The sequence below is a fragment of the Pteronotus mesoamericanus genome, unplaced genomic scaffold, assembly GCF_021234165.1.
Source record: "Pteronotus mesoamericanus isolate MK-2021 breed Mesoamerican mustached bat unplaced genomic scaffold, CSHL_Meso_final scaffold_408, whole genome shotgun sequence".
NCBI lineage: Eukaryota > Metazoa > Chordata > Mammalia > Chiroptera > Mormoopidae > Pteronotus > Pteronotus mesoamericanus.
Genome location: NW_026555315.1, coordinates 6,641,917 through 6,669,570, shown reverse-complemented (window position 1 = coordinate 6,669,570; position 27,654 = coordinate 6,641,917). Strand labels below are relative to the sequence as shown.

Genomic DNA, 27,654 nt, shown 5'->3' with positions numbered 1-27,654 from the left:
AAGCAGCTGCCTTCTGCCACTCACCCTGCCCTTGCGCCTGGGGGTTCGCAGTGAGCTAATGAGCTGGTCTCTGAGGTATGAGCAGCCCTGGGAAAGGCGGCACTGAATATGGCCACCACAGCATTCACATTTGTCACACTCATTTCTGGCCTTAATAGGCTGCTGGCCACAGGATCACCACATAAGCAGATCTGCCAGCTCGGGCTGATGTCCACACTGGTCTAATTGGGTGAGGGAAGGAAGATGGAGTAAGCGAGTGTGACGCTGCCCCAGCACCTCCACCTGCCTCACAAGGGAATGCCTGGACCTGGCTGGGGTCCTCCTGGGTCCCCGGAGTCAGAGGGCTGCTGCAATGTCTGGGGTGCAGCCGTCAGTGCGGCGGAGGCCAAGTATAACCCAAACAGGTAGCAGCCCAGTCTGAGGGCTTGAATTCGCCCACAGTGCGCTGGGGAAAGCACGGCAGTGCAGGGCACTTCCGATCAACACACTTTATTAAGCACCAACAGCGATGCAGGCTCTGCACCAGGAACAGAGATAAATAAGACAGTCCCTGCCCTCCAAGGGCTTCCAGTCTAGCAGGAGAGAACATCCAGCTTTTGGTCGATTATTATGCTGTGGATTCAGACAAACATGGGGATGGTCATGTCCTAGAGCACCTAGCCCAGCCTGAGGCTTCAGAGAACCTGAGCTGGGAGTCAGTTATGGGGTGGGGGTGGGTGTGGGTGGGGGTTCCAGATCAGGGAGGAGCATGGTGAAGGCACGGAGGTCAGGAAGTCTGGCGCACGTGGACTACCGAGAGTTCGGGGCTAGAAGTCCGTGGAGTGGGAGGTGGTGGGCAGCTGGGGGGAGCGCTGGACAGATGCCGAGGTGGGGCAGTGGGTCATCCTGGAAGAGGCCTGGCCTCTTCCAACTACTGTATTACCCCCGGGGGATCCTCACTGCACCCCCGCCGAGGGCTGAGTCATCCTAGGGGAGAGTCATGTTTGAAGGCAGTAGCCCTTGGTCCAAAATGATTGGCAATGGTCCACGAAGGATGTTTTGGCCACAATGGGGCACGTGCTCAGAGCCCAGGGACTCTCCCAGCTTTAAACACTGACGAGGGCCATTGTCCCTCACCCCCACCGTGCACAAGTCTCCCACGGTTGCTTTCATGTCTCATGCGGACACTGTTCTGCGGGTGGTTCCAGGAGGGTCCAGGAGAAGAGGGGGAGGGACATCTATTGACAGGGCTGTTTCTTTGCCTCAGAGAGAATGTACCCCAGAGAAGGGTCAGTCCAGTACAGGGCTCCAGCCGAGGGGGGGCGGGGGAGGGGAGAGAGAGAGAAAGAAAGAGAAAGAGTGTGTTGAGGGGGGCTGAGAGGAACCAGGATGCATTCGTAACCTAGCTCCAGCCTCTGAGGAGACCGAGGCCTGGGGCTTCCTGCCTTGCAGTGCCCAGCTAGGGGGAAGGCAGGAGGTAGCGGGTCAGCAAGTAGAGGAGGCTGGCAATGCCGGCCAGACCTGTGAGGACGCCGAGCCTCAGCGGCAGGTACTCCAGAGAGCGCTCCAGCTCGGCGTGCAAAAGGATGACCTGGCGTTTGGTGATACTCCACTCGCCCGAGTTGTCCAGAACGTGGCGGGCCATGCGGGCTTTGTCCTTCAGCGGTAGCTGGGCATTGATCCGAGCCTCTGCGTCCTCGCGGTTCAGGTTGTTCCGCCGCATCAGCCGTGCCAGCTGTGTGTCCCGGTCGCTAAGGATGGGGAAAAAGGGCTGATCAGGCTTTGTAGGCCCTACCCTCTGCCCCCGCAAGTGACAGGGGTGGGCAGCCTCCTCTCAAATCAATTTAGGGTCCCACAGCCAGGGAAGGAAGCCTGGAAGCTCTCACAGGGTCCTGCCACCTCACCTTACTCTGTGCGGACCCTGGTAGCACAATGGGCTTAATATAAACAAGGGGAAGGGCTGTGAAAGCTGCGTTCTGCCACCTGGGAACTCTCTGCTTTGCCATGGAGCTGAGACTTCCCAGTCATACGGTGGGAGGGTTCGATCACCTGGAATCAGCTACACCCTGGACCCCTGGGCGGGTGGCCTCTACCAGAGGCCTGTGCCTGCAGGCTGAGCGTTTCAGTGCTTCCCCTGGAGGCCCGGGCCTATGGGTCAAACACAGATTCCTGGGCCGCCACAAAGACCCTCTCCTTGCCCTCCCACTCTCCCTCCCTCATTTTTAGAGCAAAAGCATGATGCTGAAACAAGTGGCCGCTGTATTTGATGCCACCAACAAAGAGGGACAGGCAAGCCCCACGATGCTTATAGTGGAGCCAGGGCCTGAGAACCGGATACCCTGGTCCTTGGGACAGGATAAAGCCCTCACTGCACTTTAAGACAAACAACCCCCCAGTCTCCCAATCCCAAAGGAAACTCAAAGGATACCTCTTTGGCCCACTCAAATGTTGCCACCTGGGTCCTTCCTCTGGAAACTCCCTGTCTTGTCTTCGGCCATAGAGGAAATGCCCGCTGTGCTCGGGAACAGGGTCTTCTCAAACTTCTCAAACTTCCCTCTAGCTCTGTGGCTGCCTAAGCCTCTCAGCAGGAACAAGGGGAAAGGGTGGCAGCAGTGGCTTTCTGCCATCGGGGCCTCTGCTTTGCCACTAGGCCTGAGATGTCCCAGTTATGAGAAGGGATGACAGATCACCACCAGTTTGGTCTTCCTAGGCGTGGTCTATGCCAAGGGCCTCCTGGGATGTAAAGGCAGACCCTCTAAGGGCAGACATAACCGGAACATTAGCTAGTTCAGTTTCAGTTCCATTCAGAACAAAATGCTTCAGAAAAGCATTTCTCGCTGGCTGATCAGGGAGACCTTTCAGGAGAGATGGCATTGGTAATGGCCTTGAAAAGTCAGTATGACTTCTGATTTCCTTTGTTATGAGGACAGTGTACTGTCAAGGTCATGGGCCTACCCCTGCCTGCTTGAGAACTGTATCTCCAACCTTAGGAACCAATCTCAAGTCTGGGGCTGGAAAAATCGGGGGTGAGAGAACGGAGATGGCGTAGGGCCACCTGAGCACGCGCGCTTCAGAAGGTGTGGCCTCGACCAGAGGGCCTCCCAGGCGGGGCAGACAAGCGCCCCGCTAGGCCTTCCCGGGGCTCAGAAATAGTCCCATGTGGCTAGTTTAAGGTTCGATGCTATTTATGGTAATGAGATTTTTATTACTTATTCCACAACTGGCACATTCCTTGAAAATGTGAATTACCATGTTTTGGTATAATCATGCTTAAGTAAATGCCCCATATTATTTCAAATGCATCAGGGGTAGTGTGATAGTTAAAGAAGCCCATGAGGGGAACCTCATTTTTGCAAAGTGTAGGTCCCTTTTATGAAAAGCAAATAATGCCTATCTCTGGCGTCTCTCTCAAGGCACACACCCACAGGTGCCAGAAGCGGGGCAAAAACAGCAACCAGGACCTTGGCAAAGGTTCTCAGGCTGGTGGTGGGCTGAGGATCCCTTGGAGAACGGACAGTGTCTACACAGCCACAGCTATCAGCCGGGAGCCACAGCAGCCACAGCTATCTCTGCTCTTAGCCAACAGACCAACCTCGAAGGACAGTGCGGGAGGGAGGTGGCAGGGGAAGGCACGGGGTCACCTGGTGACTACAGGTGCTATGTTTCCTTCTGTGTTCTCCCCTACACTCAAGATCCATTCCCCCCCATCCCTTGATACAAAGTTTCAATTGCATTAAGACCCTTAAGACTCCAAGGCAGAGAGAATTCCAAGTCTTCATGGAGTTTGTTTGGCCTCAGTTAATAGTCTCTCAAAAACAGGGAACAAAGAACCCAGGGAGGCTGCAGGTTTCCATGGGGAGACATGGGTCCAAGTGGGAGCTATAAGAAAGCTTGAGTCTCTATGCCAGGCTCAGCAGACTCAGATGGTATTTTTTTTTCCAATCCCCACCTGAGGGTATTTTTTAATTGCTTTTAGAGAGAGAGGAAGAGGGAGAGGGAGAAAAACATGAACCTGGTTGCCTTCAACTACATGCCCTGACCAGGGACCGAATTCACGACCTTTTGGTCTGAGGGATAATGCTCCAACCCACCGAGCCACACCTGCCAGGGCCAGACTGGGTTTTAAATGAGTTTATGGTGGGGAGCGGGTGGGCGGGAAGGGTGACGCTTAGGGAACTGAGCACTCTGGGCCCCATCTCCAGCGTGCTAGAGCACTCCCATGCACGGGTCTCCTGAGAGCCCCCCAGTGCCCAAAACACCCGCAGAGCCCAGCGCCCACCTCTGAGTCTGCTGTACTTGTGGGTGGCATTCAGGAAGCTTCCGGGAAGCAGAGACACTTATCTACTCCCTCACCCCACTGGGACTGTGACTCATTTTCTCTGACAGTTTGATCCTCCTCTGTTTGTCAAACCTGGATTCTAGTTTGCTTCATATCCTCGGGGAGTCTGAGAACAAAGTTCCTTCCTTAGCTGTGCTCTGCCAGCTCCCTCCCTGCAACTTTCCGTCCACAGGTGTTGCCAACGGGAGACCCTGGACAAGTTCTGTTGCCTCTCCCTGTGCCCTGCCCCCAAATTTTCTGTAACTCAGAGAAGTATCAACTAATGACCTGAATACCTCATGCTGAAAGGTAAATTCGGTGAAGTAAGAAGTCTGGATCTGTTTGGAAAGCTGAGGAGGGCCAGAGGAGGGAAAAGGGATCCAGTGAATACAACATGGTAGCCCAAGGCAGCGCCCGGCACCTGGGCTGAAGTGCTTGCAACAGCCAGCAGGGGGAGTCCTTCCCAAATGCTGGAGAAGCCTGGGGGTCATCCCTTTCCACACCTACCTGGGGGCACATCTGGATCAGGCACAGGGGTTGGTTTCTATAGGCTCTGGGTACTGCTGCCCCAGCCCCTTGTGCTTCCTGGATGCCCTGTGGGGAAGGGGCACAGTAACATGGGCTATTTCTCATGTACATGGCTTACTTCAGGCTCCTTTTCAGCCTGTCAGGCCAGACAGTACCACACTCACCAGTATACCACCACCGTGTGCTTCATGTATTTAAGCAGTTTCTTGGTCTCAAACAGCAGGGGGATATCCAGAATCACATAGCGGTATCCTGGAGAAAAGCCGGGAAAGCCACAAGGTCAAGTCTGCAAGTACACAGCGAGGTCTAACTATGGCTTAGGCATGGGAACAGAGGGGAGGCCACTGTCTCCTACCACTGGAAGCTCCCCAACCGAGGGGGAGACCTTCCACGGACAGGCGTAATTCCAGTGTCATTCAGAACAGAATGCTGCAGAAAGTCGTTGTTGACTAGACGAGCAGGTAAGCTCTTGTAGAAGAAATGTCATTTCTACTGGCCTTGCAAGGCAGGTAGGAATTCTGATACCTGAAAATACATGGGTGGAAGCGAGGGTTCCAGGAACGGGGAACAGTGAGGTCCTACCGCTGCAGTTGAAGTGGAGGCCTTGAGCGGTGTGAGGCTGAACTGACGAGATGGCCAGGGGAGGCACAAAGCACTGAGTTCGCCTTGACCTTGGACCCAAAGCATTGTTATTTCTGAGCAGGGAAATGACATAGCCCTAACTGTAGACTGGGAAGAGTCTCTCTGAGTGAGGGCCCTTTCTGCCCTACTTCACTCACCTTTGTTTAAAAAAAAAGTTCTCTCTGAAGAGTCAGGTCCAAGCCTGGTTCCCTGCTGGAGTCCTGCGTAGCTGCCTCTACCAGCTCTCCACTGCGTGGCGGCAGCAGCAGCCCCAACAGGGAAGGGGCTGCTCTTTAAGGAGAGGCAGACCTCCAGCCCGGGACTGCAGGGACAGGCCTGGAGGTGCCGCAGCAGTTGTGACTAACACCGCGCTAACTCCAGTGGGGTGAAAGCGCCAGCGGCCCTCCCACCGCGAGCCAAAGCCAGTCAGGGGCGGCACCCACGCGCACTGTGAGCGGGCACGTCCCTGGGCTGCCCACCCAGGAACTCTGTGGGCTCCACTCCTAGTTCTCTTTATGCCAGTGACCCGTGTGTGGGCCTAATAAGATTGGCAGGGCTCCAGGAGCAGCAAAAAGGAAGGAACGAGCACCACTTCTGCCTAGAGACCCCTGCCTCGCTTGCATGGCGTCCCAATGCAAACACTTCCAACCACAGAGCACACATGGCACCAATTCCAAGAGTGTTACAGTGAAGCTGGCACTCTAGGTGATGCAGGAACAGGGGCGACACCATAGTGGCTGGGTTTCCTGTTCCCCAGGGTCTGCTGCTCAGGGAGCCTTCCGCTGAATGAGGGGCTAGAGCGTGCTCTGCTGACACGCCTGGGTTGTCGCCCCCCACTCACTATGTGACTCGGGCCCCTTAACAAACCCTCTCTGTGCGGATGAATGAAAAGACCACCTACCTCACGGGAACATGGGAAGACTTAACAGAGTGAAGTCATGTAGCCCACGCAGCGCCCCTCACCCAGACCCACAGCGAGTGCTCCGTAAATGACGCTTATGACTGCTGTTCTCTGCGGAGGGCGCCTGCGGTGCTGGCTCCCCCGCGCACCCCCCAGCTCGGAACAGGGGCCAGGGCCTGACTCTCCCTGGGCCGCTTATCTCTCTTCCCTGCTCTGCTCCCACCCCTTCTTCTGCCCTCACTGTCCTTTCTCCTCAGCCCCTCTTGGGAGCCCGTGGCCAGCTCTTTGGTTCACCGGCAAAGGGCTATTCAGCTGTCACATCCCTCTGCTTGATAAGCTCTGCAAACTATCCTGACTGTATTAAGACATCCGTCTGCCTACACAGAGACCTCCCCAACAGCTGGTGATCTTATCTGACGTTTGATTATACCAACTCTGACAGTTGTATTTGTTACAGCCATCAGGGAAAAACTGGGACTGTGGAAGCCACAGCTGTCGTCCCCATTTTTCACCTTATCGAGCTGAAAAGAGCTTTCTGGCTTTTATTTAAGTGGTGGTGGCTGGAGAGAGGGGAGGCTGGGCGGACGACACTGCGGGGGAACTTTGGAGCGGTGACATTATCGGATGCCTAATTTCATAAGGGGAACGCCACCTTCGCCTCAGAGCCCTGCAGATGTACTCGCGCCGGCCTGGGAGTGAAAGCGAAAGGGCAGGAATGAAAGGCAGAGGCTTTGCTCCTGAGTAGGGGCGGGAGGGGTTCCTGGCACAGATGCGAGAGGTAGGACAAAGGAGGAATCTAGAGACTCTCCCTGAAGCGGGGCGGGAAGGGAGAGGGAGGCCCAAGGCAAGCTGCTGACACACAGAGCAAAACTGGTCCTACAGGGAGGATGCCTGGAGCAGGCTCCCACCCCGGCCAGAGCTGGGGGCGTGGGAGGGGGTCAGCATCATGGCTGTCTGTCAAGTCACCTCTTTCCATCTGGAGGAGGGGTCTGGCCAGAGTGGGGTGGGTTCCCCACTCTGTATATGAGACCTTGAGCCTGAGAAAACAAAGGGTTTGGCCATGATCACAGTGCAAAAGCCAGAAGAAAACCTAGAAGCCTCCCTCATACCCTCCAGGAAGGGAGCACTCGGCATCAGGAGCAATAATGGGGAGACAAGCGGCTGCGCCTTCCACAGTGAGACCCAGACTGGAGGCCACATGTGCAAAGGGGCAGAGGCCGTAGGCCAGCCTCTCGCCTCACCCAAGCCTCTGCTCTCTTCCTAACGCTTCTGGTGACTGACCCCATCGTGGGTGGCAAGCATCAGGTCACCCCTGCCCAACACCATCCTGAGGAGCAGGACTTGGACCGTGGCGTATGGCTCAGGAAAGGCTAGCAGTAGCTGCATAAGGTTCTTGCCAATTGACCACAGAGCCCTGCTTTTCAAACGCGCCCCTTCTTTCAGTCCCGGCAAGGCACCTGTTGTCTCTGCACAGGGCGGACCCACCCCTGCTGGCTGAGCCCTCGCCTCCAAGGATTAACCCCTCGAGACCCCCTCCACCACCTGCCCTGGCCATCCTGGGGCCCCCCAGCTCCCTGTCTACAAACTCCCTTTCCCAGGTGGCTCGACCAACACCAAATCTGACTCCAACTGCGCTCTTTTGTGTGGGGTGATGGACAGTCACCAGCGTGCACCCTGAGTCCCCCAAGAGCTCTGCGAGGTTGGCACTATTAGCTCACTATGCATACGAGGGAACAGGCAGAGGGGCTGGCTCATGACAAAGTCAAACAGCTAGAAGCTGTGAGGGCCAGGACTTCAACTTAGGTCTTATGACCCAGTATCCGCCAGCTGTTACTACTCCCATCCCTACTAGAAAAAGCAACTTACTTCCTGGGGATCATGGCTCAAAAGCCTCAAGTGTCTCTTCTCATTAAATTGTCAACCTCCTTAAGAGCTGAGGGATATGTGCTTCTTTCTTCTGGGGCTGGTTTGGGATTCTGCATGGGGGGTGCCAATAAACAGTGTAAACCCTGTAGCCCGGCTATCCAGCGCCCCCCACCCCCCCACCCCCTGGCAACCTTTCTGCAGAGAAGAGCCCTGGCCCTGGAAGGAGAGGGCTTTGCCTGCCCCGGTCTGAGGTCTTGGGTCTTACCCCGAAGGAAGTACTTGAAGGTCTCCTTCATCATTTCCTTGCGGATCTCAGGGTGGGTGATGGTGTTGAGCAGATGTCGCCGCTCAGGCTGGTTAAATATCAGGTCCCCTAGGACCTTTCGATTAATGTCACCATTCTCCAACAAGACCTCAGTGCCAAAGGCCTCCACGATGCGCCGGTGGGCGGGGTATCCCGGCTGCACAACTGTGGCATGAGGAGGAGGCTGGGTCACTCTCTGGAACCTCCTGGCCAACCAGAGGACCCCAAGTGACTAGAAGCAAAATGATGGAGGAACCCAGGGGTGCTTCTTTCAGTTCAAACAAAAATGAAACGAGGGGACGGAAAGCAGTTAAGGAGGAGAGCAAACTGCAGAGTCCCCGTGTTTGTCATGGGGTGAGGGGAAGGAGGGGAGACATCTGACAGGTAGCGGTAAAGAGAAAGCAAGAGGACAAGATGGGGCAGGGAGTGGGATGTCAAAAAGGGATGTCTTCCCCTCCTCAGAGGCCCGGGAAGGCCTTATAGAAAAGGTGAAGGGCCTCATCTTTGTAAGGAAGACCTTATAAAAAGGAGCACAGGGGAGCTGCCATGTGTCGTCCCACAACCTGACCCTCCGACTCACCGTGCCGGGCGATGACGTCGACATCAATCACTGCGCATCCCAGCTGCTGGAACACCTGGATGACCGAGCTCTTGCCTGAGGCAATGCCCCCTGTCAGGCCCACCAGGAACATCTTCCCAGGAAAAAGGCAGTTGTGAGGCTAGAGACTCAGAGGTCGGATAATCACTGGAGTGGGGCAAACTCAGCCGATCAGGACGGGCCACCACAGCCGGAAGGATCTGCCTGTGGGACAAAAGCAGGCCTGGTTAGTGCCGGGAGAGAAAGGCAAGGGAAGGGGACGGGGACAGCCTGGTGGGGCAGTCAAGCCCAGAGCTTGGGGAGCTCTGGGTCCATCCTGAAACAGAAAACTTTTTCAGGAAAGGCCTCCAGTATTCTTTCAAAAACACTCTGTCCTGGTTGGTGTGGTTCAGTGGATTGAGCACCGGCCTGCGAACCGAAAGGTTGCCTGTTTGATTCCCAGTCAGGGCACATGCCTCGGTCCCCACTTGGCGGCAACGAGAGGCAAGTGATCGCTGTTTCTCTCGCACACTGATGTCTCTCTCCCTCTTTCTCCCTCCGTTCCCCTCTCTCTAAAATAAATAATTTTTTTTAAAAACCACTCATAAAGAAGGCAAACTAACAGTCTATAAATTTAGCAAAGTGTGAGGTGGCAGTAACTGACGCAGGCATGCTTCCAATAGGAAGGGGACACCTGTCCCTCTATGGTGAACCCAAGGCACTTCCCAGGTGCCCACAGAAGCACCTCGCCCTCCCCAGCCTCCATGTTCTAGGCTGGGATGGTGAGGCTCAGGGGACGAAACGGACTGCCTGGCCCACCCCAAGACCAGCTCTAGGGCTGTCTGAGTGGCTCGTCTAGAACAAGATGAGCAATCCCTCTCCATCAACCAAGAAGTGGATCAGACGGGAACCTCTACAGCAGGCGGTGGTTCAGCGGCCACTAAGCCTTAGGTTCAGAGGAGAATGGGCGTTGCCAAGAAGGAAGGTGAGGAGAGGGTGGGGGGCCTGGGCGGGGGTGGGGTAACCAAGCACGGTGGGATTTGCAGCTCTCTGCCTGGAGCAGCCACCGCACAGCACAAAGCTTGGGAGCAGGGGCCTCTTCAAACCCAGGTCAGGTCCTCGCGCCCATGCTGCGCAACCCTGGTTGCCGCTTCGAATTGCAGTTTTCTCATCTATAAAATGGGGATGATTGGATCTGCCTCACAGGCTGCTGTGCAGACTGAATGAGAAAATGCTTATCCAGTTTTTGGTGCACTGCCTGATGCAGCAAAGGAAGTGGGGGTGGAGATACGGGGTGGCAGGTGGGGATGGCAGGTTTCAAGAAAAAGACTTTCATGAAGTTATGTCCCCATTCCTGCCATCTCAAGACTACCTAACAACAGACCTTTTTTTTTTTTTTAAAGTCATGTTGCATTACCTGGAGTAAACAGGGTTATTACCATGTCTTGAACTTTGTTCCCAGACCGAAAGAAATTAAATTGAAGGCCAGGTCTTCCTGTCCTTTCTTCAGCATCAAATCACGTCTCCAGGACCTTGAAATCTGTGAGAGGACTTTGTTGTTGTTGTTGTTGTTGTTAAAGAGATTTTCTGTCCTAGTTACACTTCAGCTTATACTGTCCTAATTTGCTTAAGCTTATACTGAAATGATTTTCCTTCCCCGAGGACACACCGAATGGCAGGGGGAGGCAGCTGCTCAGATGTGAGCTGAGAGGACGGGTGGCTTAAAAGCAGTGGAGGGACCAACCTAAAAGTTTAAAAATGCCCCGGCTCATTCTCACCCAGGGAAGCCAGGGGCGGAAAAAGGAAACTATCCACCAGCCTCATCATCCAAATGGAGAGACCTAACTGCGTTATTAAGCCATTTACAAAGCATTTCTTCTCAATCTGAGACTAGAGTCGTCCCCACATGGTCTCCCTCCAGCTTAAAAAAAGAGGAGTTAAGGGTAGAGTTCAGTTGCCCCCCCCCCCCAAAAAGTGTCTACTCCACTGAGGCCTGCCACGGAGAATTTAGCAACGACATTTTTATATATTTATTTAAATTGATTTGAAAGAGGAAGGGGGTGGCGAGATTCGATTTGTTGTTTCACTCATTTGTGCATTCTCTGGTTGATCCCTGTGTGTGTCCTGGCTAGGGATCAAACCTGCAACCCTTGAGTGTCAGGACTAAGTGGCCATGGCCTCCAGCAACTACTCACTCCTGTTATCTCTAAAACAATGAACCTGCTACTCTTCTGTTGAAAACCAATCTGGAACAATGGGAGTGGAACTTGAGAATAGGTTGTAAAGGAGCAAGGAACAAAGGCCAGTACTCCACAGGGTCCCAACCTCTCAACATTAAAAGCCAGCCACTGTCATGGGTCAGTGGGGCTTGGCCACAGTTGGCTGAAAGGGCCTGGAAGGCCATGTGGCTAAGACTACACCCCCTGCCCATGCATGGGACCAGGACACGCTCAAGACCTCCCGAGTCAGCATCCTGGGGATGGGGGTGTCCAGGCGGTTCTGCGGCAGTGGAGCTGAAGGGTCAGAAGGCAGAGGACACTTGCCCAGAGCCACAGCTGTGAGCGGAGCCTGGATGGAATAGGAGGCTCCTGACTCCGAGTCTAGATCCCTGCCCGCCTGTACTCAGGGAATAAAAATTTACCTTTAGGACAAAATAAGGATGGTTATTCTGTCAGCAGGCAAATCAATTCAGAATCAAAGAAAAATGACTTCTTGATCATAATGGTGTTTTCCCCAAGCAGGATAAAGGTGGGGCTTACGGAGAACAAATAGGCAGAGGTAAAGTCCCGGCTCAGCTCTGCCCCAGGCTCCTGGGGTAACCTAACGAGTATCTTCCCTTCTCTGTGCCTTGGATGACCATCTATGGAAAGAGACCAACAGCTGCTTGGCCTCCGTCAGGAAGGCCAAGGGGATGGAGGAGCACAGGTCCAGGGAGGCCCAGGGCCCCTAGCTTACAGGGGTTGGACAAGGACCAGCTGTTCCTGTCCAGCAAACCCCTCCGTAACTCATTCCTTCCACCTGCTGACTGAGCTCCTCTGGGTTTTGCAGCGGATGCCAGAGGCCTCTTGAGCAATCAAAGGAAGACACAGGTCTTGCCCCTCAGGTAAAGTGGAGAGACAGACAGGAACAAATGCAGCCTGCTGACAGGTGAGCAAGGGTAGGCCTATGGAGCTCCTCCTGGGCGTGGGGGCTGTGTGTGTAGACCTACTCACAGGTTTATTCACAAATCTGCCCAGGGAAGGAGCTACCACCAGCAAGAGCCCACTGTCCCTCAAGGTTTATCAAGAAACTAAAGGCTTCGGTTCCAAGCTGTCTCTAAGTCCCACCCTAACCTGTCCCTGCAGCTCCTCCCGAGGCACCCATGGAGAAGTGGCCACCTTCAATGATCCTTGTCCTGCTCTGGCTCAAAAGCCATCATTCTGCAGAATCTGCTCATTTCTCCTTACTCCACTGCCATTTACACGGAAGAACCCCTAAACCTGGCTCTGATCTGAATCCCTCTGGAAACTTCAGAGAAGGTGCAGAAGCCCAGGCTCCAACCCATACAACCAAATCTGAATCCAGGGCAGGACCTCGCATCTGAGCCAGCCAAGCACCAGAAACACTGCTAAAATGGAGCATGGTGGGCTGGAAGTGGGGAGGCCTGGGTCCCAGTCTCTGAACTCTGTGCCACAAAACCACCTGCCGGAAGCCCTCTCACCAGCATAACCCAGGGTGGCAAGTGTGGGGTAGGCTTAGCCCCAAACACCTGCCCGTCTCTGAGCCTCAGTCTCCGCACCTGTGAACGAGGGAGAGACGGGACTTCCAGCGCTAATACCAGCATCAGCTCCCAGGGGAGGCTGCGATCTCCACCATTGCCTTCCTTCTCTGAAAGTGCTCTTCCCAGAGCGGTCGGTAAATGCTCGCTGGAACAACCAAAGAACGACATGACCTTGGTGGCCCGGGAATCCTCCCCGCCAACACCCAAAGCTGTTCACAGAACTGGCTTGGCCGAGGAGGGTCAATACCGAGCCCCACAATGAGAAAGGAAAGCTAATGTCCAGTGCAAGAGGGATGGAAGCCGTATTCCAGAACCAACCCCAGGCCTGGAGTTCGTCAGCCAAGGTGGGGCTCCAACCCCAGGGCAGCCACCTCCAGTCCTTTCCTGCCCCTTACTCTCCGTGTGGTGGAGAGTCAGCAGGGTGTAAGGACAGGGGAGGCTGGAGTCAGAGAGGTGCTGTCTGCGCCTGCGGAGCGGAACGCAGACCTGCTGCGCTCCGTAAACCGTGGCCCTCTCCCTGGGCCTCTCCAAACTGCCTTTTGGGCTTTACCTATTGGGCCCCCATAGCCCGGAGGAGACATGGAAAATCCTTTCAGGGAAGAAGAGTCTTTCTTAGACTCTCCCCTGGCAGTGTTTCTTAGGGGGCAACAAGAGTGGCCAGCTGCACAGGCTTCCAGACAAGCAGCACCCCGCCCAGTGCTGTCTGCGGAGCTTTAACTGCCCACCTACGCCGCCAGCACGTCACAGCCGGACCTCTGCAGTCTCCTGTGACGGAGCCCTCCAGTCCCTGCATTACTTCTCCCAACGCAGCCATGGTCAGGGCTTAAAGGACATCTGATTCCATCACTCCGCTACTTAAAACCTTCCCTGCATTCTTCCTTCTCCACCTTGGCCCATCGCAGAGGGCTCTGTGCCCTGTGTGACATGCTCATTGTCGACCCCCCTCCCTTAATCACTCCTGTGCTTGTCATACATCTGCTTCTGTCCCCAAGGCGCAGGCTTTCCTCCCTCAGGGCCCCTGCCCACCACACTCACCATCTGGCTAACTTCTTTGGATTCATTCCTCATTCATTCCTTCACCCTGCCAGGCACCAGAAACTGCAAAACGAGACCGCCTGCCCCCCCCCCCCCCCAAGCACACATTCTCTGCGCCAGGAGGGGTGGATGATATAAACAACGAGCTCCTGTGGGTGGTGGTGCTAAGTAGGGGAGGGTCAGATGAGGCACAGGAAGGTCTCTCTCAGTGAGGACCTAAAAGCAGCAAGTGAGCAAGTCACTGCTCCTTCCAGAGCAGCCTCTTCCACCCCAGCCTAGGTCAGCCCCTGACACTTCTCACTGCTCCGTTTCCTTTCTTTCCCTTGTGCCCCTCGTGCTTTGTACTTTTACAATATTCATTTCACCATTTTCAACACATTATACAAAATAAGCTCCATGAGGCCACGATCTCTGTCCATTTTGTACCCCTTTGTCTCCAGTATCTAGCACAGTGTCCAATGCCTGTCACTTACCAGGCTGTTGGTTAGGTTACTTGACCTTTCTTCAATTCAGTTTCTTCATCTGCAAAATGGAGCTAATGGCACCTACTCTCAGTTGCTGTGAAAAATAAATGAGTTATACGTGCAAAGGGCCTACCTAGAATAGTACCTGGCACACGCTAAGCATTCAGCCAATGTTCCCTGTTAGTTATGAGAGTGTTTGATAACTATGATAGAATGAATGACTGAATGACCAAGGAAGGGGAAGGGAAATCCTTGGGGTCACATTTCCCTCTCCGTGGCAAAGGGGAGGCTGGGCTGGAACCAAATTCGCAGCCTGCTCCTTTTTACCTCAGAGTATGCTGCTTACTGCTTGTAAATCCCTCCTGGAAAAAAAAAATTAAAACAAAACATCCAATGGGTTAAACAGAGTAAGAAACTGATATTTGAATGGATACTCTTCCTTTCCCCCCTTGGGAGAGCTTGGGACTTAGGCTGGAAGCAGTTCTATTGCCTAGTCAACAGCCCACACCTGCTCATGCAGGAGCAGGACCTGGCTCCCTCATTAGCTGGCAACTTCCTTTCCTCATCCTTTTGCGGCCTCTCAGGATCTCATACTGGGCATGTCTGACCAGCCAAGCGCTTCTCCTTTGAACTGCACTCGAAATGGGGGATGTAGCCATTTTGCTCCAATGATCAATATAATCATTCACGAATAGAGTCACTCCCTGTCTTGGGACCCAATTATTTTCTTGTGGAAGCAGTGGTTGCAAAAATATATTGTTTTCCAGTTAACTAGCAAGTGCTATTTTTAGCTATGGTTTCCCCACTCCTAATCTTGTATTATTGGTTAGAGGTCGCTGTTTAAGCCTGAGTCCAAGCCCCCTTGTCGGCTAAGTCTATGAAGTTGTCACCTCCTCCAGATTGCCAGTCATCTGAAGGTGCCGGTGGGCGGTCTCCCTCTCCCTTTGCCTCTTGCCCGCACCAAGGGGAGGGAGGGAACAGGCCTTCTTCCTGAGAGCTCAACAAGCACTAACCATTGCTCCAGGAAGCGTTAGGTGGGCAGGGAGGCTGTCTGAACTGGGCCGCTATACTGGTGCTCACACAGAAAAAGGACTGAAAGGAATGCCACCTCTCAGGAACTTTGAAGTTGTAGGGGCCTTGGCTGACATCTCAGCTCTGTCCCTTAAACTAGCCATGTGGCCGTGGGCAACACGCCAGCACTGTGGACTTCTAACTTGCGTATAAAATGGGATTAATAGTGACCGCTCCCAGGGGCTTTGTCAGGATTAAATGAGGTAACATATGTCACCGTTACCTCATCTTCTGCAACTCAGCGTGTGGTCAGTCTCTGAAGTCGACTCCATTTCCTTAAGTAGCACCTTCATCCTTGCAAGTGCTCAGGCCAAAAACGTGAGTGTCCTCCTGGCTCCTCCCTCACCATCTTCATCCAACCCATCAGTGCCCCCTGCCAGCTCTGCTTCCCGTCTTCACAACCAGCTAAGACACCCCGTTCCATCTGCCACCGCCGTCTTGCTCCTGGATTACTGCAGTAGCCTCTGAGTGACTTCCTTGCTGCTATGTTTGTTCCCCAACAGCCTATTCGTGATGACCCAGCAGCTAAGCTAGCGTGACCCGTTACAAATGCAAGTCCGATCACGTGACTGCCATGCTCAAATCCCTCCAAAGGCTTCCATGTCATGTGGAGTACAAGCTAAATCCTTACAGAGTCCTACAGGGGCTTCATGACAGACGTGGGTATTTCCTCTGTAGGTATCTCCTGCCACTCTCCCCCTTGACCGTGCCCCTCCTGGCCCACAGGCCATCTTACTGCTCCTTGGCTATGCTAAGCACACTCCCACCTTGGGCCTGGGGACATGCTGTCCCCTCCACATGGAAAGCTCTTCCCCCAGGGGACTGCATGGCTACCTTCCTCCTCTGCCCCATTGTCACCTTACCAGGTTGTCCTGAATATATAAAATAGCATCCCCACTTCACTCTCTTTTCTCCTTTTGTTCCACTTTTCTTCACAGCACATCAACTCCCCTCTGCCCAACATACTGAGTGCCTGGGTTTATTTATTGTGATCTGCCTCTCTCCCTAGATTCTGGGCACAGCTGTAGCCAAGGTGCTTAAAACAGGGCCTGAAAGTAGAAGGCCCTCAAAAGACTTGTTGAATTAATATAGAAAGCATGGAGCAAAATTTCCAGCTCATGGGTAAGCAGGAACTCCACATTAACTATTTGAAAATAAGAACACACGTGGTCTAGAAAACCTGCTATGAGAATCACAACATCTTTTCACATCACTTCCCACCCACACTTCCCTGGGCTGACAGTATCTTGGGCTCACAGATGAGGAAACTGAGGCAGAGTGCCTAGGAAGGTACCCATCCCATTGGGCAGGAACTAGAGTATGAGAGCAGCCACCCATGGAGTGCTGTCCCTGTGTCTGGGACATCCTTGACCCTACGTGCTCAACAGAACAACCCAATGAGGTCAGTTCTTTGATTTATTCCCATTCTACAAGTGAAGAAATGAAAGTTAAAAGAAGTAAGGTATTTGCCCACAGTAGTTCCAAGTGGTCTTCACACTAGGGAATGAGAAGCAGGGATGCATTAAGATTTTTCAAGGGGCACAAATGCAGTTTCAAAGGAATCAGTTTCAACCCAGTTCCACACCTTCTTCCTATGGGAACAGATCAGCCATGGTTTTTCCTGTAGGCTCTCCTTTCCCAGGCCCCCCATTCATACTCACTCACCTCCTGTTGCTTCAAAGAAGGCATAACTACCCACCCACGGCAAATCTTACTAAGGTGCTTTGTCCCACAGTGCAAAATATCCCTGGCCCCACAAAGGGGCAATTCAAAATATCAGTATTCATGCTGAGACTGTGACCGCCTACAGTGACTATGTAATAAATCCTCCTGCTGCCTCGGGTGGTTTCCAAACCTTCGCTTTCAATCAAGTTAAAGGAGGACCTAAAAGAACTGTCAGCTGACAGGTCGTTAATAAATGATTTCCATGATAGATCACTGTGATTTTTTGGCCCATAACTCAGAAGGTGTCCAAAGAATTGAGTAATACTGCCACAGCAAAATGCCTTTAGTTCCTGTGTATTTATTTACATGAACCAACTTTTTCAATGCTTACAGCCATGGAATAAAAAAGCTGTGCTGACTGTAGCAAATCAATGCGGATGAATGCATGGACTAAAACAAGAAGTTCCACCCAGCTTATTAAGAGAACCATTTCATATAAAACTTTTTATGTTTAACAATGATCAAAACTAATAATGTATTTTAAATTCTAAAAACTCAATCTCAAGGAAAATGTTTACTATGACAACACAAAATTTTCAAATGTTTTAATTTTTGTGTGTATTTTTGTTGCAGATTAGTAGGATGACAAACCAAAGGCTTTCAAGCATAAAATCGATTATACTAGATAAAAATTCTGTGGAGGAAATAAAGTAGAAGTATGAGTTCAAGGGTGAAAAAGGAACAATGTAAAACTCCAACTGTTAAAAACCGGTTTATATATATTTTTTCCCCCAAAGGATGAGGGAAATCAAACCAGTCTGGTATTTAGATTCCACTGAAGATTTAAATTCCTGATGTAACAGTTTTATTTTTAAAATGTCAATATTTACAATTAACTACAAATCATATCCTTTAAAACTACTGAAACTTCCAGAGAAAAATTTTAGCTACCTAGAAATGTGTAAGTGTGTTGTTTTCAAAACAAAGCTAAGCCCACGGCGTGTCTGCCTCCCGCTACCAGCCCTAGTCTTTTCTTCTAGTCGTAAAGGCAAGGAAAGGCTCCGAACCCTTTAAACATTTAATCCAGGGCAAATTTCGACTGCTCGAGATAGACGATTTCGCGGGAATTCAGGGCTCTGCGAAGAGGAAACCACCCAAACTGGCCGGCCCACTTTCTATTCATCAGCCAGCTCTCTGCAGCATTTCACCGTTTTCCAGGCCTATGCTTGCGTCCCGCCAAATCAACTTGATTTATTTACGTAAAACCAGCTCCCCCATCCCATATTCAAAGTCTGCCATTTCCTCAACTTTAAAATTAGAATTTAATGTCAAAGAAAATTTGGGTGATAATTTTCCCATAAGTGAGAGAGAAAAATATTTTAAAACTTCATGAGCGAACTCAACGCCAAAGGTGCTAACGCCACCACTTGCGCAAGGACGAGAAGTAGGTGGTTCGGCCGCCCTCTTACCAGCCCCCAGGGTCTGCGGGGCGGGGTGGGGGGGAGTCTTCTCTAAAACTTTGCAAGTAGTTTAGCCTCCGGGGGAAGAGAAAAGCGGAGGGGAGCCTGCCAGGAAAGCGAGGATGATCACTTAGGAAAGCGAGGATGATCACTTAGCAAAGCAGCAGCTACCTAGCCTAGCACTTTACACCCATCCACCCCGAGACAGGTATCACTCTCACTTTTTCAGATGAGTAAATTCAGAGTCGGAGTGGTGCCCAAAGTCAGAGAACAGGGAACGGCAGAGACTGGATTCAAAAATCAAATTTAGGCCTGATCACAAGGTTCTAAAAGTAACGTGGTTTTGATCTGAAATTGGGTTTGAACCCACTTTTTCCTCCACTTTCTACTCATAAACCTTTCTCCACAGCTGTAAAACAGGGAAAATAACATCTCGCTTAGTAGGGCTGCTGCCGAGGCAGTGAGCCGTGGATGTAAAAGTGTTTGATCCAGTGGCTGCTACATAGTATGTGCTCAATAAATTGTAACCAAGGGCTGGAAAAAAAGGCGCGTATTCTAGACCCCACCACGCAGCACGACTGGCGCGCCTCGGGCTGTGGCTCTGCGCGCCCAGGGCCCGGCCCAGCAGCGGGACGCAGGCCAGGTGGCCTACAGACGCTGGAGAAAACAAAGCAACCCCCGGAGCCGCCCGCCGGCCCGCCCATTTCTCGGGGCTCGGGCGCTATCACCCACACGCCCGCGCGGCGCGCTACCTACCCGGGGCCTCTGACCCAGCCTGGGCCGCCGCCGCTCTTCCAATCTCAGAGACGCTTACTGAGTGACTACCGGTGGGCAGGCGGGGCTTCGGGAAGCACGCACACCGGAAGTCCACTCAGCGGAAGGGGCGGGGCCGGCAGCTGGGCGTGGCCGGGTAGCAGAGCAGCCCAGGAGCACTGGCCGGGGGCGGGGGGACCTTAGTGTAATTCCTCCCTCGGAACCAAAGCCTTCCCACGCGGGAAGCTAGGGGGCGACTTGGAGAGTACTAGCTTCAAATCCAGGCCTGGCCATCATTGGCTGTGCAGCCTCTGTCGAAAGTAAGGACAGCTGTGCTACTTCACTGAGCACCCTTTAACTGACAGAGCCTTAGAGCACTCTGTAGGAATGATCTCATTCACTCTTAACAGCCCTAGAGGTGGATGCTGTTGCTATTCCCACGCAAGAGGAAACTGATATTTAGAAATTAATCAGTTCGCTCTTACAAAGCCACTTGGCTGCGGAGCTCAGATTCTGTTCATAGAAGCCTATCAAGTCATTTAGCCTCTCATCCTGTCTCCTGTAATAGGGTGCAAGTAATCGCTGTGTCGTTTGTTGAAAAAATTGGAAATATAGAAGCCCCCCCCTTTATCCGCGGTTTTTGCTTCCATGGTTTCAGTTACCCGTGGTCAACCTCAGTATGAAAAATATTAAAGTAAAAATTCCAGAAATAAATAATTGATAAGTTTTAAATTGCATGTCTCTGAGTAATGTGATGAAATCTCATGCATCCTGCTCCATCCCACCCAGGTTGTGAATTATCCCTTTACAGCTTATTCACACTACCCACCAGAGTAAGTCACTTAGCCAACTCAGATTAACTGTCACAGTATCACAGTGCTTGTGTTCAAGTAACCCGTATTTTTTATTTTATTTCTTGCAGCGAAGAAATATTGGCTATTTTATTATAAACGGCACCACCCAAGAAAACGGGAAGCTAATGCTCAAAAGCCCAAAACTCCCCAATGGTGTATAGGTTGCAAATTATGTAGGGCACAATCACAAGACACCATAGGTTATGGGATTTGGGGTCATGCTGGGAGCTGATCACTCGAAGGTGAAATAAAGGTAATAAATCATTCCTTCAGGTCTTGAGAACAGTTCTCATGTCCATTCCAGCATTCCTCTGTCTGGTTTCATGGTAAAGTAGCCAAGGTCATTGCACCTTAGGGCTTAGGAGCTGAAACAACTTAGATCAAGGTGTTATCTTTAGCCCTGGCTGGTGTGGCTCAGTGGACTGAGCACAGGCAAGCAGACCAAAAGGTCGCCAGTTCGGTTACCAGTCAGGGCACACTCCTGGGTTGTGGGCCAGGTCCCCAATTGGGGGTGTGCAAGAGGCAATCAGTCGATGTATATCTCACACATCAATGTTTCTCTCCCTCTCATTCTCCCTCCCTTCCCCTCTCTCTAAATGTAAATAAATAAAATGTTAAAAAAAAAAAAAAAAAAGATGTTCTCTTCAGCCTGCCAGATGTCTGGACCTTGTAACCATTAGTCAGATCCAGGCTACGTTCTTCTGCTGCCTAAAGGGTTGCCGATTATCCCAGGGAAAGGCTAGATTTCTAAGGGGCATATATAGAGAGGGATATAAGTGATTTCTAGAGCTAGGATTTAAAGCTAAAATTAATCAGGCTTCAGGCTTAGGTCTAGTATGGAGCCTATCTGATAGTTAAAATGTTCAAAAAATACCACAAGGGTCAGAGCATTAGAAAGCTTAGGTGAAGCCATCAACTAGGACAGATGAAGTGCTCTACACCGGACCTCAGCTCTTACTCTGTAGCATCCTCACCACTTAGGCTTCTACTATCCGGTCTGCAGTTTAAATGATATCCTTTGACTCCCACCTATGACCCATGCACCATTCATTGAGCTTATTCTACATTTCCCCTTTGCTCTCAACTTAAGCTGTATTTCTATTTTGTCAGAGAATGTTCTTCAACTCTTATCTCTGTATTTGTTTCAGTCTTAGATTTATAATTAAACTTATTCAATTTTCATTATCTCTTTGGCCGAAATTTTCCAGTCATCTCTTAGATTGGATGAAACTTGACCCCTAGTAGAATCCTCAACAGGAGTTCTTGAATATAAAATTTCTTGAGTTCTGAAAGTTTAAAACTGAAATGCTTGGCTCACACTTTTTACCCGAGTTTTTAAAAATGTTTCTTCACTGTCACTTTCTGTAATCCTGTCAGGTAGTTGATGCCACCTGATTTTCATTTCTTTTTTTAAAATAAGTTTTTATTTTTCAATTGCAGCTTATGTACATTAGTTTCAGGTGTACAACCCATCTAACTGATTAGATATTTACATAACTTATGAAGTGCTTACCCTGATAAATCTAGTGCACATTTGACACCATAATACTTAACAATTATTTAATAATGGCCTCAAAGCCCAAGAGTAGTGATGCTGGCAATTTAGATACACCAAAGAGAAGCTGTAAAATGTTTCCTTTAAGTGAAAAGTTATGTATGTATAGGAAAAAACAGTATGCATAGGGACTGGTCTATCTGTGGTTTCAGGCATCTACTGGGAGTGTTGGAAAGTATCCCCCACAGATAAGGGGGGGCTACTACACATAAAAGCATCTAATGGTGCCTCATATACAATAGGTAGTCCTTAATTAACTCCTTCCCTGACTCCTTGCCCTCTCCCTGTACTTCTGCATTCTGCTTCCTTTAAGGTAAGAATCAGGTCTACCTTCACCCTTGGTATCCCCAGTGCCTAGCATAGTGCCCAGCATAGTAGGGATCCAGTACACTGAGGAATAAAATAATTCACCATCTTTCTCTGCTCATTTCAGTCACTGAGACCTTCCTCCTTGACAGCAATAGCACTGGCAGGCACTGCTCAATAAATAGGATCGCAACTCATGATCAAAAGGCCCATTTGGTCCAAACACCCTTTTGGTGTTCGAATGTCCTCCACATCATCTTTCCTGTCTATACTTGGATACATCTAGTGTCAGGTAACTCATTCACTGATCTTTGAGACAGCTGCATGCCGTCTTCGAAGTCCAGTCCTGTCAGAAAAGTCTTCCTTAGGTCTTCCCTCGTTCTGATCCATGAGGTCATGCAGACCTAATACCTATCCCACAGAACCAGATCTGGCGGCTCAGCCCCCTTCCTGGATCAAAAGGCTTACAGATAACCTAGCTGTGTGGTTCTGAATCTTTCCCCTACTCCAGGCATATCAGAGGGATACCCAGATTCCCATCAGTAACCACGGCTGGCCATGGCAGGGATAGGGACACTCCTGTCCGCCCCCCAGTTATCGGGGTCTTCCTGGGGCACGCTGTCAGGAAACCCCCGCAGATGACGCAGCCTTCCCCAGACAATGCCTCACAGCACTGTGAGCTACTGGTGTACGAGTGGGGTTTTGACTTCAAGGTCGGCATCCTTGTGGTCCAATCTGTCAACAGCAGCTGCACCTGGCTACGGGACGGTCCCCCAGGAAAGGCTGCGGGGCTGCTGCAGGGGCTGCTGCCCAGGCGCCGCCTCAGCACCGAAGCTCTGCCTTTGCAGTTTTGAGGTGCTGCCATCAGGGCTTTTTCAGCGCCAACACATGTCCCCCATCACTCAGCACGGCAACAGTGAACTCCGCGCTGCTTCTAGCTGCTTACACGATCTCCCTTCATCCTGACAGTGACCTGCCTCTCAGTCACCTCTGTGTCCTTAGCCTCTAGCGTGATGCCTGGAATACAGTGCTGCCCCAAGTTGTGTGTGATGAATCCGGAGAGATGACTTCTTTGACTCCTGGTCTTTGACTCTTGGTTCTTAAAATTAAACTTACTTTTCAGATGTTTATTTTAAATAAATATTAATGTGCAATTAAACTTATACCGTACCTCACAAATACCATTAATATTTATCCTTTATTAAAGAGCTTCAAAAGAATAAAACTCCCAAAGGTTGTCACTAACTAGAAAATAAAACTCTTTAGCATGAAACTTAAGGCCTTCTGGAACTTGGCCCCTGGTCACCCCAGACATGTCTCACCATATGTCTCGCCACGTTCCCCCTTGGGAAAGGCCAAGGAGGATGGTAACTCCGTTACTGCACCAGACTTTGCTAAAACACTGGGTTCAAGTCTGGCCTCATATTAAGTAGCAGTGAAACTTTAGGCAAATCATTGAATTTATTGTTTTCTCATTGTAACGCCTGCCCTGCTCATTGTACAGGGTCAAACAAGGCAGTTGATGTTAGGGATCAAACAAGATCGTGTGTTAGTGCATTCTGTGGGCAATAAAGCATGGTACAGACAAAAGGGGTGACTATACTGTGTTCCTGCCTCGACCCTTTGCGTGTATCATTTCTGCACCCTGAGGGCTTTATCCCTTCTTTCTCACCACTCACTCATTTACTCATTCATACATTAATTAATCCAACATATATTGAGGGCCTACTGTGTGCTGGCCCAAAGGATACAGGGGGGAGGAAAATCCAATCTGTTCTTTGCCCTCACAGAATGTAGGGTCTTGTGGGGGAAAATGGTTACAAAAACTAAAGCTGGGACTTAAGCTCAGCAGTGAGTCCACAAGGCCTGCCCTCAGAAAGTATAACCGGGGGGTGCAGGGGGGGCCGTGGTCCAGGATTTAAGCTGTCTCCAAGGCCATGTTCAAAGTCTGCTTTCTCCAGGAAGCCTTTCCTAACAACGCTACCCCACAGAGCTGCACCCTTCGCCCTGCCTCCAATTTCAATGAACTTATCTATCCAGCTCATTTCATCATATCCAGTCAGGCCTTGTTACAATATCTTGTTTTCAAGTGAGCCTGGTTTTCCGGATTTCACGGCAAGTGCCTTCTGGGCAGGGAATGTGTGGCACGCTCTCTTACAAAGCACAGCATCAGGCAGAAGGCTGGACCCACTGCGCTCCAGGCTCGTGGGTCAGGGGATGTCCCAGGGAGGAAGGGCACCCTTCCAGAAAGTGAGCTCCAGGGGAGACAGGAAACAGCCTAAGACATCTCCTCATCCCTTATTTCACGATTGAGCCTTCCAGCCCTGTACTTCTTCAGAGGCAAAAACCTCTTTCCCTAGGACATCCAGTCGGCCCCCTAGAGTACTTACTTTCTCCAACAAAAATGTGATCGTATCTATCCCCAGCTAACAATCATCAGTGGTCCTGAGTCTCCTGGGCACAGGCCAAACTCCTCAGCATGGCATCCATACCCCTTCATGGTCTGACTCCTGACTACCCGCCAGCCTCGACTTCCAAATGCTCCTCACACTCTAAGCTCCAGTCACACCATTCTTGTTGTAGCACCTCACTCTCAGGCAGATGGACTTTCATACCTTCAGCCTAGAACATCCACCCCAGTTTGTCTGCTTCTCCTATGAAAGCTCAGTTGCCTTTTCCTCCAGGACCCCCTTCCCCACATTGGGTCCCTTCTGCTACATCCTGTGCCCCCCACTCTCCCATACACTATTCTGCAACTGTCCGTCTGTGTGCTGACCAACTCACGGAATGAGCCCAGTGGGGACTGCGTTGTTCCAGCTCTAGCTCCTGACATTATGAGAAAGTTTTTCTTTGATTATCAACAGTAGTGATACTGAGTTCCTGGGAAGGGAAATAATTTATAGGTATTGACTGTCCCAGATGCTTTACGAAGTGTTTTGCATACACTGTCTCATTTTACAGATGACAGTATCGGGCTCAGAGAGGTTAAAAGACTTGCCTAAGGTCACTCTTGAGGCAAAGACAGGGCCAAGATTTAGAACCCAGGCAGTCAGGCTCTGAAAGCCCGTTCTCATAACCACTATATTCCACTGTCCGCAATAACAACCATGAAGGGATAATGGAAGTATCTACACCAAGCGCATATTCCAGAATCTGCAGAATTTCACAGGCATATCCCTCAGTCGCCCTCTGGGCCCTGCTGTACCCTACCCACTTCCTTCTTATAATGCCCCTGCCAGAACAGGTGGGTAAGCAGAGCCAGCAGAGCTAGATGGGAGAATCCTGCTATTCCCGTGTGCTGAGGTGCTCAGAAAGCTGGGAAGGTTTACTTTGGGAAAAATAAGAATTTTAGAGAATCCATTATTAATTGTAGAAGATGTAACAACTACCTAGAAGGACACAGGATTATATGTTTCTACATAACCCCATAAAGCAGAACTCGGCCAACTTTCCACCAATGACAGCTGGCTGAAAGAGGAAGGCTGTCTCTTATGAGGGAGTGGAGAAGAACAAATATGAGAACTTGTGGAACCCCAGGAAAGCATTTATAGACCAAATTTAGGAAACTCTGTATTGCACTGTGACTGTCAACTCAAAAGAAAACTTAGGCACCAAAATCATAGATGATAATATTCACTTATCAAGTGGTCATTTAAAAAAAAAAAGTCACATATACTCGATTTATTTTTAAAAACATAAAATTTACATTTTATTATAGAGAAATCATGGATCCTACAAAATCTAAGTGAGGATTCTAACTTGAAAAATCCTGAGAGAGAGGGAGTAAGAGCCTCTCTTAGATCCCTTCTAATTCTGAACTTCTCTGAGGTGCTGGATTCCAGAATTTTGGGCGTATGTTTGCATTCTGAGCTCAGTTACGGTCACACTGCCTGCCTACCTCCCAGGAAAGGCTCTCCACTGAGCAAAAACTGCTTGGTTTGCAGTAGAATGCAAGGCAGAATGTCTTAAGCCCTGAACAAGAATGGCAGGGTCCACAGAAACCAGCACCTTCATTCCCTCCGTCGGGTTTTATTAGCCTTCACTTAACCTCTGTGTATCTGTGAGAAAGAAAATACAAGGCTGGGAATTCGGATACCAGATGTGGATGCTGGTTCTGCGACTAGATTATCACTGTGGTTTTTGGGGTTTTTTTGTGAGCATAATTTTCTTCAAGTCCCCTTCCCTACCTACTTCACAAGGTCACGTGAGCCACAACAGGTGAAACTAACACGTGTAAAGCTTTACTGTTATTATCTCTGACCTCCTCCACTCGCTGGCAGCTGCAGGTAAGGTGGCCCTGGAGAGATGTGTGTAAGTGACAGCTCTCAGCCTGAGCAGGTGTCTTGCCTTCCAAAGTCAAATATAAATAATTGGAGATTATCTGACTTGGATCACATTTACTTCTGCTCTTGCCACTGGTATAAAAACTAAGAGCTGGCAACACTGAGCTCTGTTTTGTTTCCCTGAGTCAGACAGGAGCAGTTTCTTACCGTGGTGAAAGTTTCCCAAAAGCAAAGATCATTTCCCGTTTTGGCCAACGAGTGCTCTGACGTTAAGAAGTTCCCTCTGCTCGCCCCCCACCACAACCCCACCTGAACGCTGTCTCCTCAAAGCTCACGTGCATCAGAGCGCACTTTCGATTTCCAGCAGAAGCTGCATTTCCCTGGTTTGCAAACTATTCATCTGAATAAAGTTTCCAGAAAACCAAACAAAACTCAGGTATGATTAGTCAATCACAGGGATGAGACCCAAGAGCTTGAAACATTCAGTCAAAGCTAAAAATAGATTAAGACGTTGCAATTACCTTCTAACACCTAATTTCCTTAGGTAGATGCATGAGACAATGGAATTTGTGTGGTGGAAGAGAATTAAGCAGGCCTAAAGGCAGACAGATTAAGATTTATGTACTGATTTTGCCACTTACTAGCTAGGCGACCGCAATTTACCAACTAACCTGGGCCACACTTCTTCGCCTGTGCAAAAAAGGGAACGGAGCCCACATTCTAGGCTTGTTAAGAGGATTAAATACGTTCTAAAATCTTTACCACAGAGTCTGGTATGTAAGTGCTCAATTAAGAGTAACTGTGGAGAGGTGCTGCGGTCAGTGAAAGGGACGCTGTGTGCGGAAGAGCCTCGTGGACCGGTACCTGGAGGTCCGAGAAGAGAGAAGGGCAGTCAAGCCTCCTGGCTCTGGATCAGTGCTCGGCACACCACAACCCAGCGTCTCTCGTGAGGCCTGAAGGAAGGCGGCCAGGAGCCATTCAGGCTGCCGGTGGGTCGCGCCCGCGGGTCTCAGGCTCTCTTACTTACCCGGGAATGATAACAGTCCTTAACGGCAGTCAATAACGGTTCCCCTATGGCCCGGGAACTAGCAAGGGTAGGCGGAGGTCAAAGCTTGGACTTAGGAGCCTCCACGGCCGAAACCCTAAACGAGCATCGAACTACAATTCCCAGCAGGCTATACGACCCGGGGGGTCGCGAAGGCTCAGCCCTCAAAGCGCGGCCGAACGCAGAGGGCTTCCCGAGTATTGCTGGCCCCCGACCTAGGACAGCCTCCCCTCTTAATTTCTGGGTATTGTAGTTCACTTTGTTCCGGTTTCCCGGGAATGAGCCGCACCTCGTTGCGGCTCCCTTCGC

At 50.8% G+C, this 27,654-nt stretch overlaps 1 protein-coding gene across 2 annotated transcripts; it reads right to left on the bottom strand.

Moving 5' to 3' along the window:
* Positions 1-306: 306 nt before the first annotated feature.
* DCAKD (dephospho-CoA kinase domain containing) lies at positions 307-27,453 on the bottom strand. 2 transcript variants are annotated; one of them, XM_054592965.1, is made up of 5 exons: positions 27,328-27,453; positions 9,098-9,319; positions 8,479-8,682; positions 4,990-5,077; positions 307-1,730 (listed from the first exon to the last, which is right to left on the bottom strand). In XM_054592965.1, exons 2-5 carry the CDS (start codon positions 9,207-9,209, stop codon positions 1,439-1,441), a joined length of 696 nt encoding a protein of 231 aa, XP_054448940.1. In that variant the 5' UTR covers positions 9,210-9,319; positions 27,328-27,453; the 3' UTR covers positions 307-1,438. The 2 variants fall into 2 exon arrangements, with proteins under 2 accessions (XP_054448940.1, XP_054448941.1); XM_054592966.1 differs by lacking the exon at positions 27,328-27,453 and adding an exon at positions 19,306-19,358.
* Between the last annotated feature and the right edge of the window lie 201 nt (positions 27,454-27,654).